The 12,596-nt window shown below is 41.4% G+C and overlaps 1 protein-coding gene across 1 annotated transcript; it reads left to right on the top strand.

Moving 5' to 3' along the window:
* The first annotated feature begins 574 nt into the window (after positions 1–574).
* ZNF396 (zinc finger protein 396) lies at positions 575–6,417 on the top strand. The gene is made up of 3 exons (XM_089895071.1): positions 575–2,291; positions 2,562–2,706; positions 3,611–6,417. The coding sequence occupies exons 1-3, from the start codon at positions 1,872–1,874 to the stop codon at positions 4,063–4,065; spliced, it is 1,020 nt and encodes a 339-aa protein (XP_089751197.1). The 5' UTR covers positions 575–1,871; the 3' UTR covers positions 4,066–6,417.
* Positions 6,418–12,596: the final 6,179 nt, after the last annotated feature.

Below are 12,596 nucleotides of genomic sequence, written 5' to 3'. Positions count from 1 at the left end.
TCGCGGAGTCGGGTCTCCGTCCGGGAGCGGCGCCGTGTGGTGGAGGAAGGTGTCCCGGGACCGTCGGGAGCAGGCTCAGCAGAGGAGGTATTTCCAAGGGAGAGTTGGTCCCCTCGGGGAAGACCCCCGGATCTGGGACTCTGGGCGAAACCTCCCCTCCAGGGACCGGGTTCGTTACGGACCCTCGCGCGGTGTTGGGGGTTTGGTCTCTTGGGTGGAACTGAGAGCAATTGTGGACCCGGCACAGACTCCGCTCCTGGTGCGGGAGACGCAAAGTGCGTCCCGGTGGCCACTCCTGCGACTTCCAGAGGATGCTTTAGCTTAGGGGCTCTCTGTGTAACTCCCCTAGACGGCTCCAGACACGTGGCCTCAAACCCCACCTGTCGCTCCGGTCTCGATCCCAGATTCGGTTCCGGCTCAGGATCATATGGGTCTGCTGCCCTTCTTTGCGCTGGGACCCCGGCCACCGGCTCTGGACCGCGCAGCACCGTAGAAGGTGTGGATGGCCTGAACTCAGACCCCAGCCCTGCTCCTTTTGCCTTTGGTCTCGTTACCTGAGCTTGCCCTGGCGGGTTCCTCAACGTGGGGATGAAAAGAACCTTACAGGGCTTTTGTGGGGGTTTAAATGAGTTTATATTTATTAAGATCCCTAAACGAGTGCTTAGCACATAGTAAATTTTCTGCGTTTCAGTTGTGGAGCACTGTATAAAGTTGTGTCATTTATTTGGTAACCTTGTCTTTCCCGGGCTAGAATATAAGCTTTATGCAGCCGCAGGCTTTGTTCGGGTCACCGCCATATCTTCAGTGCCTAGAAGAGTTCTCGGTGAAGTGGGGAAAAAAATGGTAGAGAGGAAAAATAGGGGCACATATAACAGTTTAAATTAGCTGTCAGTTACTAGTGATACATATACTAAAATGCTACTAAGGAAAGTGTCTTCCCATCCCCTTCCTGCTAACAAGCTAGCAATACTTGGAGAAATTGTTGCCCCCATACATCACTATGTTGCTGGTGACACTGTGATTTGATACAGCGTTTTCTATAATCTGTTTGATAATACACAGCAAGATATTTGTCCCTTTTCCTTTGACCCCAGTAAGTCAAGTCCTTGGGACATCTTTGAAGGAAATAATTTGAAAGGAGAAAAATAGTATATTTTCTGAAAATGTGCTTCCCAGCATTGTTTATAATAGTAAAAATTAGAAACAGCCTAAATATTCTACAGTAAAAAGATAATTAAGTAAATAATATGGATGTCACAGATGAGCAGTAGACATGGACATGAAAAAATGGAAATACATTAAGATGGAGGAATATGCTTTTTTCTTTTGAATGGTCCCTTTAATGCCAAAGTAATATTGTTTTAAAAATTAGTAAGCATCGAAAAAAAAATCTATGCAAAAGTACTTCTCTCGTGAGACTATTCCTTAGAGCTCCTTGCAGCAGTCTAGAAAAAATTAACTGGCTCTTCGAGGCTGACCCAGAGTCATAACTTTCTCAGCCTTCCCTTATTTCTGTTCTCCAGGAGCTCCTCTGCAACCCTGGCTGAACTCTTATTGTGATATTTAGTCAGCCTCACGTGCATGATTTTCAGAATAGATTGCGAATTACTCATGTATATAAATTAATGCCTCTGAGCTCTTTGATTCTCTTAGAGAAGGAAGTGTTCTTTGAAAGCATGGTTTATGTTAAGATTAAGGGCAGCACTTTCTGTACAGTCTTATGTTTCTAATCTTAGTTGTATCGTTCTAAGAAGCATTTGTCTCTGCCTTGTTTCCACTTGTCTCTTTAATCATATTTAGGAGTGTCCATAAGGAGAGTTTCACCTTCTTGAAGATTAAAGCCTAGCAGTTCTGAGCTATTCCTAGTCCAAATGTCTGCCAAATTGAGAGAGACATCAAAACTCCTTCCACAAACTTCAGGGGACCCTGACTGCATTCTGGTAATGAAGGTGGAAGAGGGAGGGCAGGCCTCTAATATGGTCTCCAGCCGCCACTGGAGCAGCTACTACAGCTCAGAGACCTACCGCCAGCGGTTCAGGCAGTTTGACTACCAAGAGTCATCTGGGCCCCGGGAGGCTCTGAGCCGGCTCCGCGAGCTGTGCTGTCAGTGGCTGAGGCCAGAGGTGCACAGCAAGGAGCAGATCCTGGAGCTGCTCGTGCTGGAGCAGTTCCTGGCCATGTTGCCTGAGGAGCTGCAGGCCTGGTTTGAAGAGAACCGACCAGAGAGTGGAGAGGAAGCCGTGGTGATGCTGGAGGAGCTGGAGAAAGAGCATGACAGGGCGGCTGAACAGGTGAGAAGGGACTGTGGGCATGAGGGACAAGGCTGAGTCAGGAGCTCTGGCACATCACTGGGGTTAGAGCTCCCAAATTGTACTCCCACTCAGCACAACTAAATGTAGAGTGTGGTGAGTGGACTCCCAGCTGTGCCAGAAAACAGAACGCGCCTCTGCCTTTTTCCTCCCTTTTCCTGTGTCCCAGGATAGTTTCTTCTCTGTTATTTTATCTTCAAGTCCCAACCTGATTCCCTTCTTCAGCCTCAGTTAGTACCAAACTGTTTCTAGGTCTCTCTTGGACGAAATGAGGACATGCTTGCAAAGAAGCTATCAACTTGTGAAATCACTCAGGAGACACCATGTAGCCAGCTTAAGCCCACAAAAAAGCAACTGCAGTGGGCGTCGAAGGAGCATCACACCTTAAGACAAAATGGTGAGGGGCAGGGTTCAGTTCATGGTTGGGGGGTGGGAAGGTGGCCTCTCAGCCCACCCATCACACACACCTAGGCTGCTTTCTGTAAGAGGTCTCCAATCTCCCCTCCTGCCTCCTGTTCCTGTGGGAACTTCCACCATTATATATCCTGCCAGTGCACATTCTCAGTATTTTGTCCTCATTTCCTTCTCAGAGATTCTTATAATATTGTTCAGATTTTTGAATCCTTGACATCATCTCCATCCGGATTTTCAAACCTTTTTTTAAGCAGCATGGCCCTCTTCTCAATGAAATTTTATGCGGAGTTGCAATATATTAAACAGATGAAAACACAGCTACTCTGACTAAAGCAGGAACAAGCAGTGTCAGCCCACCTCTTCCGCCATCAGGCAGTCCCTGAGGCCCTTTTGAGGGACCCCAAGGTCACGGTCTAAAGACTGATTCATTTATTTTTATAACTTTTGTTTATTGATACTCTTGTACTAAATCTTGCTTATTGCTACCCACTACCACATTTAATTCCTCTCCTTCAGTTGCTCCTCTGCTTCTCCAATAATTCCTCATCTTTTAGGCCCTTTCTTTTCTTCCAGACTTTCCTCAGTTTCTAATGTATCTTTTTACCCCTACCCACCATTCTACCTTTTGCACAGAGCTTTTCATCTTTTTTTTTTAGAGCTTTTCATCTTTATAGTTGCCCACCTCATCAGTATATAAACCTCTTTCACCTTTTGATCTTCTCAGTGTTTTCTGCCTTACCCTCTCCATCCTCCACATTGTGATGCTATATTTCAAACATGCCAGCTAAAAAATAGTCTATATATATTTCATTTGGATCATTCTATTTCGTTTTCCTTCCTTCTGAACAGAGAACTGGTTACATTTGCTTTTCCATGTATTATTTCAGATAGAGACACCGGAACTATAAATGTGAAATCAGCTTCAAGGCGAAAGACTTCTTCAGGCAAAGAACTGCATCACAAAGTTTCTAACACTCTTCAAATGAATGCTTCCCAGAGTTTCACATTTAGAGGAACCTGTGAACAAGATAGAAAGTTTGAAAGAAAACAGGGAAACCGTACTCGAAAAAAACAACACAAGTGTAATGAATGTGGGAAAGTCTTTACTCAGAGCTCAGCCCTTAATCTACATCAGAGGATCCACAGTGGAGAGAAACCTTATACATGTGACGTGTGTGCAAAGGCTTTCAGCCGAAGTGCAATCCTGATTCAACATCGAAGAACCCACACTGGGGAGAAACCCTTCAAATGTCATGAATGTGGGAAAGCCTTTAGTCAGAGCTCGAATCTTTTCAGACATAGGAAAAAACATACTAGAGAGAAAGTCCCATCAGTGCTGTGAGGGAGTCAAAACATTTACTGAGAACTTTTTCAACAGGGGAGCAGACACAAGGCACCAATACTCCTTTAGCATAAATCGGTAGTTTCAGTGGGCACCAATTTCCTTTCAAAGGTTGTAAAAGCCACAGGAGAGAATGTAGAATATTTTCTGTCAGCATTGTTTGCTTTTCTGTACAGTGTCAGTTCAGATGATTGAGATTCTAAAGCTTAAATCTGATTTCCATCCCTAGTGCAACTCTTGAAAAGATACTCTCAGACATGTTCTACTGTTTCCATTATTAACACAAATAATGAACTAGTATGTTCCTTTTTAGACAAGTACATTTTCCCTGTTGAGAAGGAGTGTGTGAATTAGTATATAAGTGGGTATTCTCCATTTCATTACTTGCACATTGGAGTTACTAGACCAAAGATTAAATCAGTTTTTTAAAAAAATTTCCTGGAAATTCTCTGGCAGTCCAGTGGTTAGGACTCCACACTTTGACTGCTGCAGGCCTGGATTCAGCCCCTGATCAGGGAACTAATATCCTCCAAGTCACGTGGTGTGGCCAAAAATAATAATAATAAAATATAATAAATTTCCTGTTTTATTTTCTGTTACCAGATTCAAAATATGAGAATAGGATTGAGGAGACCCAAAAGAATATGTACCTCAAGACCTAAGCTGAAATGTCCAGGGTCATTGTTAGGAAGCAGGTGAGTAAAGGGACTTTACTCGTCTCTTACAAAAACCTGAGAACCTACATACTGTTTTGTTTCAATTTTTAAAATTGAGGTTTAGTTGATGTATAATATCATCTATACATACTGTTGATGATACTAAGTAATTTCCTGTGTAGGAAAAAAAAATTATCTCCTTTACAATTTATATTGGAAATATCTCAGTGAAAGCATTAAGATTTGCTCTACGTGTCTTTAGGAAGTGGCCTAAATATGATGAGTGTTCTAATAATGAACAGTTATCTGTGGGTGCTTATATAAAGTTGATGATCACCTTAACATAAAGAAATAAGGAAGATGAAGAAAAGACTGTCCAAACGAGACGGATGTTACCTGGTAAGTGCAGCACATAATGGAGAACTGTACTTACCTGGAAATGGGAACCCTTAACAGCTGGTGACTATCCTTCAGAGTTCTTCATGGCCTCTGTTCTGGCATAAATCAGCTGTGAACATGTTTCAGGCATCCCAGGACAACCTTTTCAGGGTCTTATGCATTCTTAGTAAATGAGTTTCTAGACAATTTATCATGATGTTAAGACCTTGGATTTTGATACTCTTGTACAAATGAGAAAATCACTAAAGTTCAATTTAAAGAGTCCATTGAGTTTAACCCACATTTAATTCAATCAGATTCTCTTGTTTAAAAAGTAAATGACTGGTTTTTTTTTTAAGTATTCTGACAATATATAACATAATGTCCCCCTTTCCAGGGATTCTTACTAAAACTCTGTATGTATTACAAGAATACATGGATTGTCGTGTCTCCCATGGTGCCACCGTTACCCAATATGGAGGCAACCATGAGAAATGAAAGTCCTTAGAAGGAGAAGGGAAGATAGGCCTCATGGTGAACTTTGTACCTCATGAAGGGTAAACATTTCATTATCAGAAAATCCAGTCATATCTAGTGCTTGGAGTAACTCCTGAGACAAATGTGGGATTACATGCTCTGCTTAGTTAGAATATTGATAAATATTAGATTAGTAAGGGGAGAGGAGAATACAAATTTTAATTTTAGAATTTTCTGATAGTGATTATACTTTGTAGCTCTAGTAAATATGAATAAGTATTGAGTTTTGTACATTTTCATTTATTAAAAATGTAGGAGTCTTTTTACTTGGGTCTCATTCTTTTTATAATTAAAGAGAGGAACAAGCCATCTATTAAAGAAGCAAATGCCTCAAAAGATACATGTATTGTGAATTACTGCTTAATCATGGAAAGAGTTTTTTGGGTACTATGTGAATAAAATGACAGAATCTAAATCAAATATTCTGAGGGAAGCGTCTTTCTTCACTTGCTTCTGCCATAAACTTTGCAAGATTACATTGTCTTCAATGTGAATAATCTGAACTTCTCCACCAGACAATGATGTGAATCATATCATCTTAGAATAACGAATCTTTAAAGGGTGTCGCTGAGTACTCTAAGTTATCTTGCACTTACACAGGTCTCCTAATAAGTAGAAGGTGCTAGTTTATCTAACTGGAGAATTAATATGACTTAGTGTAACCTTTATAAAATTAGCATATTAGCACCCCATCAAACTGATTAATTTCCACAGATAGTAAATACTCCAAAATGAAATTGGTGTTTTTTAAATGAATTTCACTTCATCTGAGCCTTTATTATTATCTATAATCCTATGTTCCCTCTTTTTCTCCCATTCTCTTCAGAGACCAGGTCAGATGTTTGTCACTGTCCTTGAAACTTCCTGTATCAGGAATGCTTCTGGATACAAAATCCACCTTTGGTGGCTTAAACAAATTAGACTTTGCAACCAGAAATCTGGAGGCGAGTTGCTGCTAGCTGTCAATCGGCAGCTGAACAATGACTTGTCTGGCTGCTATCTCTGCACTTCTTTGGGCCTTTCCTTCATACTTATTTTCTCAGATATGCAAGAGAGCTGTCCCAGCTCTGGGAATGGCATCTGGGGTCAAGTCAGAGAGGAGGAGGGACTCCAGCCATGGCCATGTCTTCTACTAGGAAAAGGGAAAGCTTTCCAAGAAACCCTAGCAAAATTCTGCTTATGTTTCCTTGTTGCAGGTGTGTCTAGTAAAGCCAGTGTTTTCAACTCCTAGAGGGAAAGCAGCAGGGCAGATGGGGATTGGGAACCACAATGAGTCAGCCAACAGTGTTTGCCACACTCCTTGGCCACTTTCCTTTTCATGAGCAGATGGCTATGATTTTGCCTCCTTCATTATCAATAAAAAAAAAAAAAGATGAGAACACCAAGTTTGTCAACTTATCTACATCTCACCCATCATTTCCTCTCCCCTTCCTTTCAGAATGAAAGAGGAGTCTCTCTTCTCTGGTCCCTCAGCATTCCTTCCCACCTCTGAAGGATGTTGGCTGCCATCAGTTATTCTCTCTCTTTTTTATTCATCCTTTTGCTTTCCTTCAGGATCCATCTCTTCAACATTCAAATATGCTGATGTGACTTTTCTAGCATATTCTTAAAAATTCAAGATGGTGGCTAATCCCTGAGTCGGGGGGAGCAAAATGGCCCTTACTTTTGCCTCCTTCATATGAATCCATCTCTTTCAAACACAGTGATCTTTCTAAAACATAAATTTGATTATGTACCCTCCTTGCTTAAAACACAAGCCACCCATTGCTTTTTTTTTCCCCCTTTGGCCAAGCCGCGCGTCTTGCGGTATCTTAGTTCCCCCACCGGGATTGAACCTGGGCCCTCAGCAGTGAAAGCATGGAGTCCTAACCACTGGACCGCCAGGGATTTCGCCCCATTGCTTTTAATATAAAATCAGAACTCCTAAACAAGGTTTTTGAGGCTTTTCATGATGTGACCACAGCTTACCATTTCAGCTTTCTCTTTTGTTACTGCCTCCTTAATACTCTATGCCAAGGACATTCTGAATTAGAAGTCCTCCTCCTGCCTCTGGGACTTTGTATGTGTTCCTTTTAAACTCTTATCCAGCTTCTGCACTTTATCTAACTCCTGTGTATTCTTCAGGTTTTAGCTTAAATGCCACTTCTTCCAGGAAGCCTACTGTAACATCCTAAGAATAGGTTGGGACCACCTCCACACCTTTCTATTGATTCCATAGTAATCTGTTCTCACCCTGGCATTACATTTATCACATGAAATACGATATTTTTAAAATATCAAACTACAGTCGGCCATAAAAAAGAACAAAATAAGGTCATTTGCAGCAACATGGATGGACCTGGAGATTGTCATAGTGAAGTAAGTCAGACAGAGAAAGGCAAATATCATATGCTGCTTATATGTGGAATCTAAAGAAAAAAAAAAAAGGTACAGTTGAACTTATTTACAGTAGAGTCCCAGAGGTGGAACTTATGGTTACCAGGGGGGAAGTGTCAGGGGAGGGATAAATTGGGAGATTGGGACTGACATAAACACACTACTATATATAAAATAGATAACTAATAAGGACTTACTGTATAGCACAGGGAACTCTACTCAGGACTGTAATGACCTATACGGGAAAAGAATCTAAAAAAGAGTAAATATATGTATATGTATAACTGATTCACTTTGCTGTACAGCTGAAACTAACACAGCATTGTAAATCAACTATACTCCAATAATTTTTTTTTTTTTTTTTTGCGGTACACGGGCCTCTCACTGTTGTGGCCTCTCCCGTTGCGGAGCACAGGCTCCGGACGTGCAGGCTCAGCGGCCATAGGCTCACGGGCCCAGCCGCTCCGCGGCATGTGGGATGTGGGATCTTCCCGGACCGGGGCACGAACCCGTGTCCCCTGCATCGGCAGGCAGACTCTCAACCACTGCGCCACCAGGGAAACCCACTCCAATAATTTTTAAAAGATAAAATATCAAACTGCAAATATGGCCCAAGGAAGAGGAGGAATGATACTTTGAGAAGAAAGAAGTCATGGAATAGTAAAAGAAAAAAAAAGCCCTCCTGATCCTGGGAATGGTGAGACAAAGAGAAGGTCAGACACAGGTGACGTTTCACCTCTGCAGAAATGCTGGAGGGGGTTGGGAGAGAACTTGAAAGGGGAGAAAGCTGGGCTTACTTGTCATTGAGTGCATTGGGGTGCATTGGGAAACAATTGCTCAACAGACTTCCTGTGCTCCAACACTGGACTATTGTAAAAATGGCAATACAGAGTTAGTGAAGAGTCTACCAGCTACCATGTGATTTAGAAGATATGTAGCCGTTCCCCCTACCCGACGGGGACCTTGGAAAGGAGCTGATTGAACCACCTGGAGAATTGGGATCATTGGACAAAGTAACTTTGTGGAACTTGGAGCCAGAACTGTGAGTCTCAGCTACACCTTAGAGGGGTGGCTAGAGCCAAGGTGGAGGCAAATCATGAAGGAAGGGATACTGGCCTCCTGCCGCACCAGAAGAACAGATCACTTACTGCTGCAGGCTTGGTGAGCAAGCACCTCAGACTAGCTGCCCAGAATAGAAACCAGAGAGGCTCAGGAGGATAGCAAGGCCATCTGAGACCCAATCCACAGCACCACCTCACCACAGGGAATATAAACTCTCTTCCCAGACATCTAGATGGCAGAGAAGGACAGAGGGAGAAATAGCCGTGATAGGGAGTTGAACTTAAAATGGACCGAATAATTTAATTCAACTCTTTCATCACTACCACTCCCCACTCAATGGGGTGGGAATTCAAGAAGCAAAAACATCAGTTGTAAAAAATAAGCTCCACATTTCTTTTCAATGTGGTAGCTTTTTATCCACTAAATGGATACTATATCTACTCCTGTATTGACCTCACTATGTTATGTTTCTCCAGAGCATGAGCTGCCTCATTCACGTGTTTCTCAAGCATCAGGCACAGTACATGCCCATAATAGGCACTCAAATATTAGTGAAATGAAAATATTTGCAAATCTTATATGTGATAAAGGGTTAATATCCAGAATATGTAAAGAACTCCTATAATTCAACAGGAAAAAAAACAAAACTCAACCCATTTCAAAAATGGGCAAAAGACACGAATAGACATTTCTCCAAAGAAAATATATAAATGGCCAGTAAGTACAGGAAAAGATGTTCAATATCACTAATCATTTGGGAAATGCAAATCAACACCTCAGTGAGATGCCACCTCACACCCATCATGCTGGCTGATTAAAAATACAAAAAATAACAAGTGTTGGCAAGGATGTGGAGAAACTGGAACCCTTGTGCACTGCTGATGGGAATGTAAAATGGTACAGCCACTGTGGAAAACAGTTTGGTGGTTCCTCAAAAAGCTAAACATAGAATTACCACATGGTATGGCAATTCCACTCCTGGTATATACCCCAAAGAATTGAAAGCATGGACTCAAACCAATACTTGTACACTCATGTTCATAGCAGCATTATTTACAACAGCCAAAAAGTGGAAACAACCCACGTGTTCATCAATAAATCAATGGATAAGCAAAAATATGGTATACACATACAACTGGAATATCATTTAACGTTAAAAAGCAATGAAATTCTGATACGGGTATCCCCCGCTTTTCAAAAGTTCACTTTACACCACTTCGCTTTTACGAAAGACCTACGTTAGTACAGGCTTTTCCCACTATCTGAAAGTAGAGTGTTCCTATGAAACTTTTCATAAGCCGAAATGGTGTAAAGCAAAGAAGCAATTACCGTAGACACAGTTCTAAGCTATGGCAGTTTCATGCTGAGATGCTGGGAGCAGTTCTCCAGGAAGGAGCTTGGCAGTGCCACTCTAGCTGCTTGGGCGGCTTGCTGCCTCTATAACAGCTTGCCACCAAAACAAAGGCTGAATGCTGTCATTGCTTTTTGCCTTTTTCCTTAAAAGTGAAAATCCTCCTCAGATTTATTTCAGTTAGTGAAAACAGGTACAGGTATCCTCTGCTTTTTGAAAGTTTGCTTTCCATCACTTCACTTTTATGAAAGACCTACATTAGTACCTATTTAACGGTCCGTAATAGAGGCAGTATGCTCCCCACACGGCAAGACTGGCACAGCCAAGCTCCTTCCCTGGAACTACACCAAGCATCTCAGCATCAAGCTGCCATAGCTTTGAACTGTGTCTGTGAGCATATGTGCTTTATCTTGATTTATTTCACGTATCCGTTAGCAAGATGTGTCGTAAAGTAATCGATTCTTTGCTTTACACCATTTCGGCTTCCGAAAAGTTTCATAGAAACTCCCTGCTATGGGATAGCAGAGGAAACTTGTACACACTACAACATGAATGAACCTTGAAAACATGCCAAGTGAAATAAGCCAGACAAAAAAGGATGAATATTGTATGATTCTACTTACATAAGGTATCTAGAATAGGCAGATTCATAGAGACAAAGTAGAATAGTGGTTACCAGGGCGGGGGGGAGAGAGGAATGAGGAGTTGTTTAATGGGTACAGAGTTTCTGTTTAGGGTGATAAAAATGTTCTGGAAATGGATAATTGTGATGGCTGTACAACATTATAAATGTACTTAATGCCACTGAATTGTACACTTAAAAATGGTTAAAATGGTAAACTTTGTATATTTTACCACAAGAGCATTGGAAGAAACAAAAAGGAAATCAGTTTTCTATAATCCTGTCCTAATAACATTTATATTCTAGTAAAAAAAAAAAAAAGGAATAATAAGAAACTCTATGGAATGCTGAAAAGCAGAAGATCTGGAAGATAAAATCCAGACGAGTGTTTGGTGAAGGGACTAACAAATAATTTTCTCTTTGCCACTAACACTTAGGACAGGCAATGATGAGACTATCCCAGCAGCCCTAAAAGAAGATTTGAATGGACTATATGGGCTACAAATCCTGGATGGCTAGTAAATAATATTAAAATTAGTTATAATTTCCATCTTGGATTCAATGTATTTCCTTATATAAAGCCATATGCTAAGTTAATTACTTTATTGATTCCTGAAATTTTAAGCTAATGGATGTATCTTATTATCTGGCTCTCTTAATCATACTTGAGTTTGAATTTAGCTCAGATTAACTGGTTTGTCTTCAAATGAAGGATTATTTTTATTCAAAGGCTACAAAGACATTGAGTGGCAGCTAAACTAAGGAACTCTACTGTCAGAGCTAATGATCAGCCAGGTAGACATCTGCAGTCTTTTCCTATGCAGCTTTGCTGGCTCCAGTCTTTTGAAGAAGGAGTTGTCAGGATTCTAGGTAGAATATCTCCAGCTGGACATGTCAGTGAGGCTGCATCAGAACTGAGTTAGTCCATTAAATTTTACTTTTGATTCATTGGCTATTAGCAGTCTTGTCACCTAGGTGGTTTTACAGCTTGATTTTTTTAATATTCATTCAACCCCAAATGATTAGTCTAAGCCAATTATGATAATCCTATTCCACTTGCAAGTAATTTTGGTTTAGGAACAGGCATATCACTCAATTTGGACCAATGAGACATTAGGGGAAGCCTGCTGCATGGCTTCTGGAAAAGTTTGCTTTCTTCTAAAAAAGAGACATAGGGACTTCCCTAGCAGTCCAGTGGTTAAGGCTCTGCACTTCCACTGCAGGGGGCGAGGGTTTAATCCCTGGTTGGAGAACCAAAATCCCACATGCTGCGCAGCGCGGTCAAAAAAAAAAAGAGAGACATGAAGAAGAGATGATGCTTTTCTATCTCCAGATGTTGTTGTGACTGGTTATGACAGCAGGCAGTGCTGCAGCAGCTGGAAGATGAAGCAGACCCATGTGGCGGAAGGAGCCAAGAGTACTACAGACAAGCAGGACTGAAGCCCTGAGGTAACAAGTTTTTTTTTCCTGAGGTACCATTCCTTTAAATACTTATATTAGAAGAGACAAAAGACTTAAAATCAGTGATCTGATTATCTACCTTAAGAAG

Source organism: Delphinapterus leucas, chromosome 14, assembly GCF_059928025.1.
Source record: "Delphinapterus leucas isolate spDelLeu-1000000601 "Yukka" chromosome 14, BTC_Dleu_Yukka2, whole genome shotgun sequence".
Lineage (NCBI taxonomy): Eukaryota > Metazoa > Chordata > Mammalia > Artiodactyla > Monodontidae > Delphinapterus > Delphinapterus leucas.
The sequence above is the reverse complement of the archived record's forward strand: the minus strand, read 5'-3'. Positions and strand labels throughout refer to the sequence as shown.

What these genes read in the sequence shown, in the direction of transcription:
- ZNF396 (XM_089895071.1), top strand. Translation starts at nt 1,872, where the DNA reads ATGTCTGCCAAATTGAGAGAGACATCAAAACTCCTTCCACAAACTTCA. An exon ending in ATGACAGGGCGGCTGAACAG is followed by an intron (nt 2,292 to 2,561) that starts GTGAGAAGGGAC and finishes AACTGTTTCTAG; the next exon opens with GTCTCTCTTGGACGAAATGA. An exon ending in TCACACCTTAAGACAAAATG is followed by an intron (nt 2,707 to 3,610) that starts GTGAGGGGCAGG and finishes GTATTATTTCAG; the next exon opens with ATAGAGACACCGGAACTATA.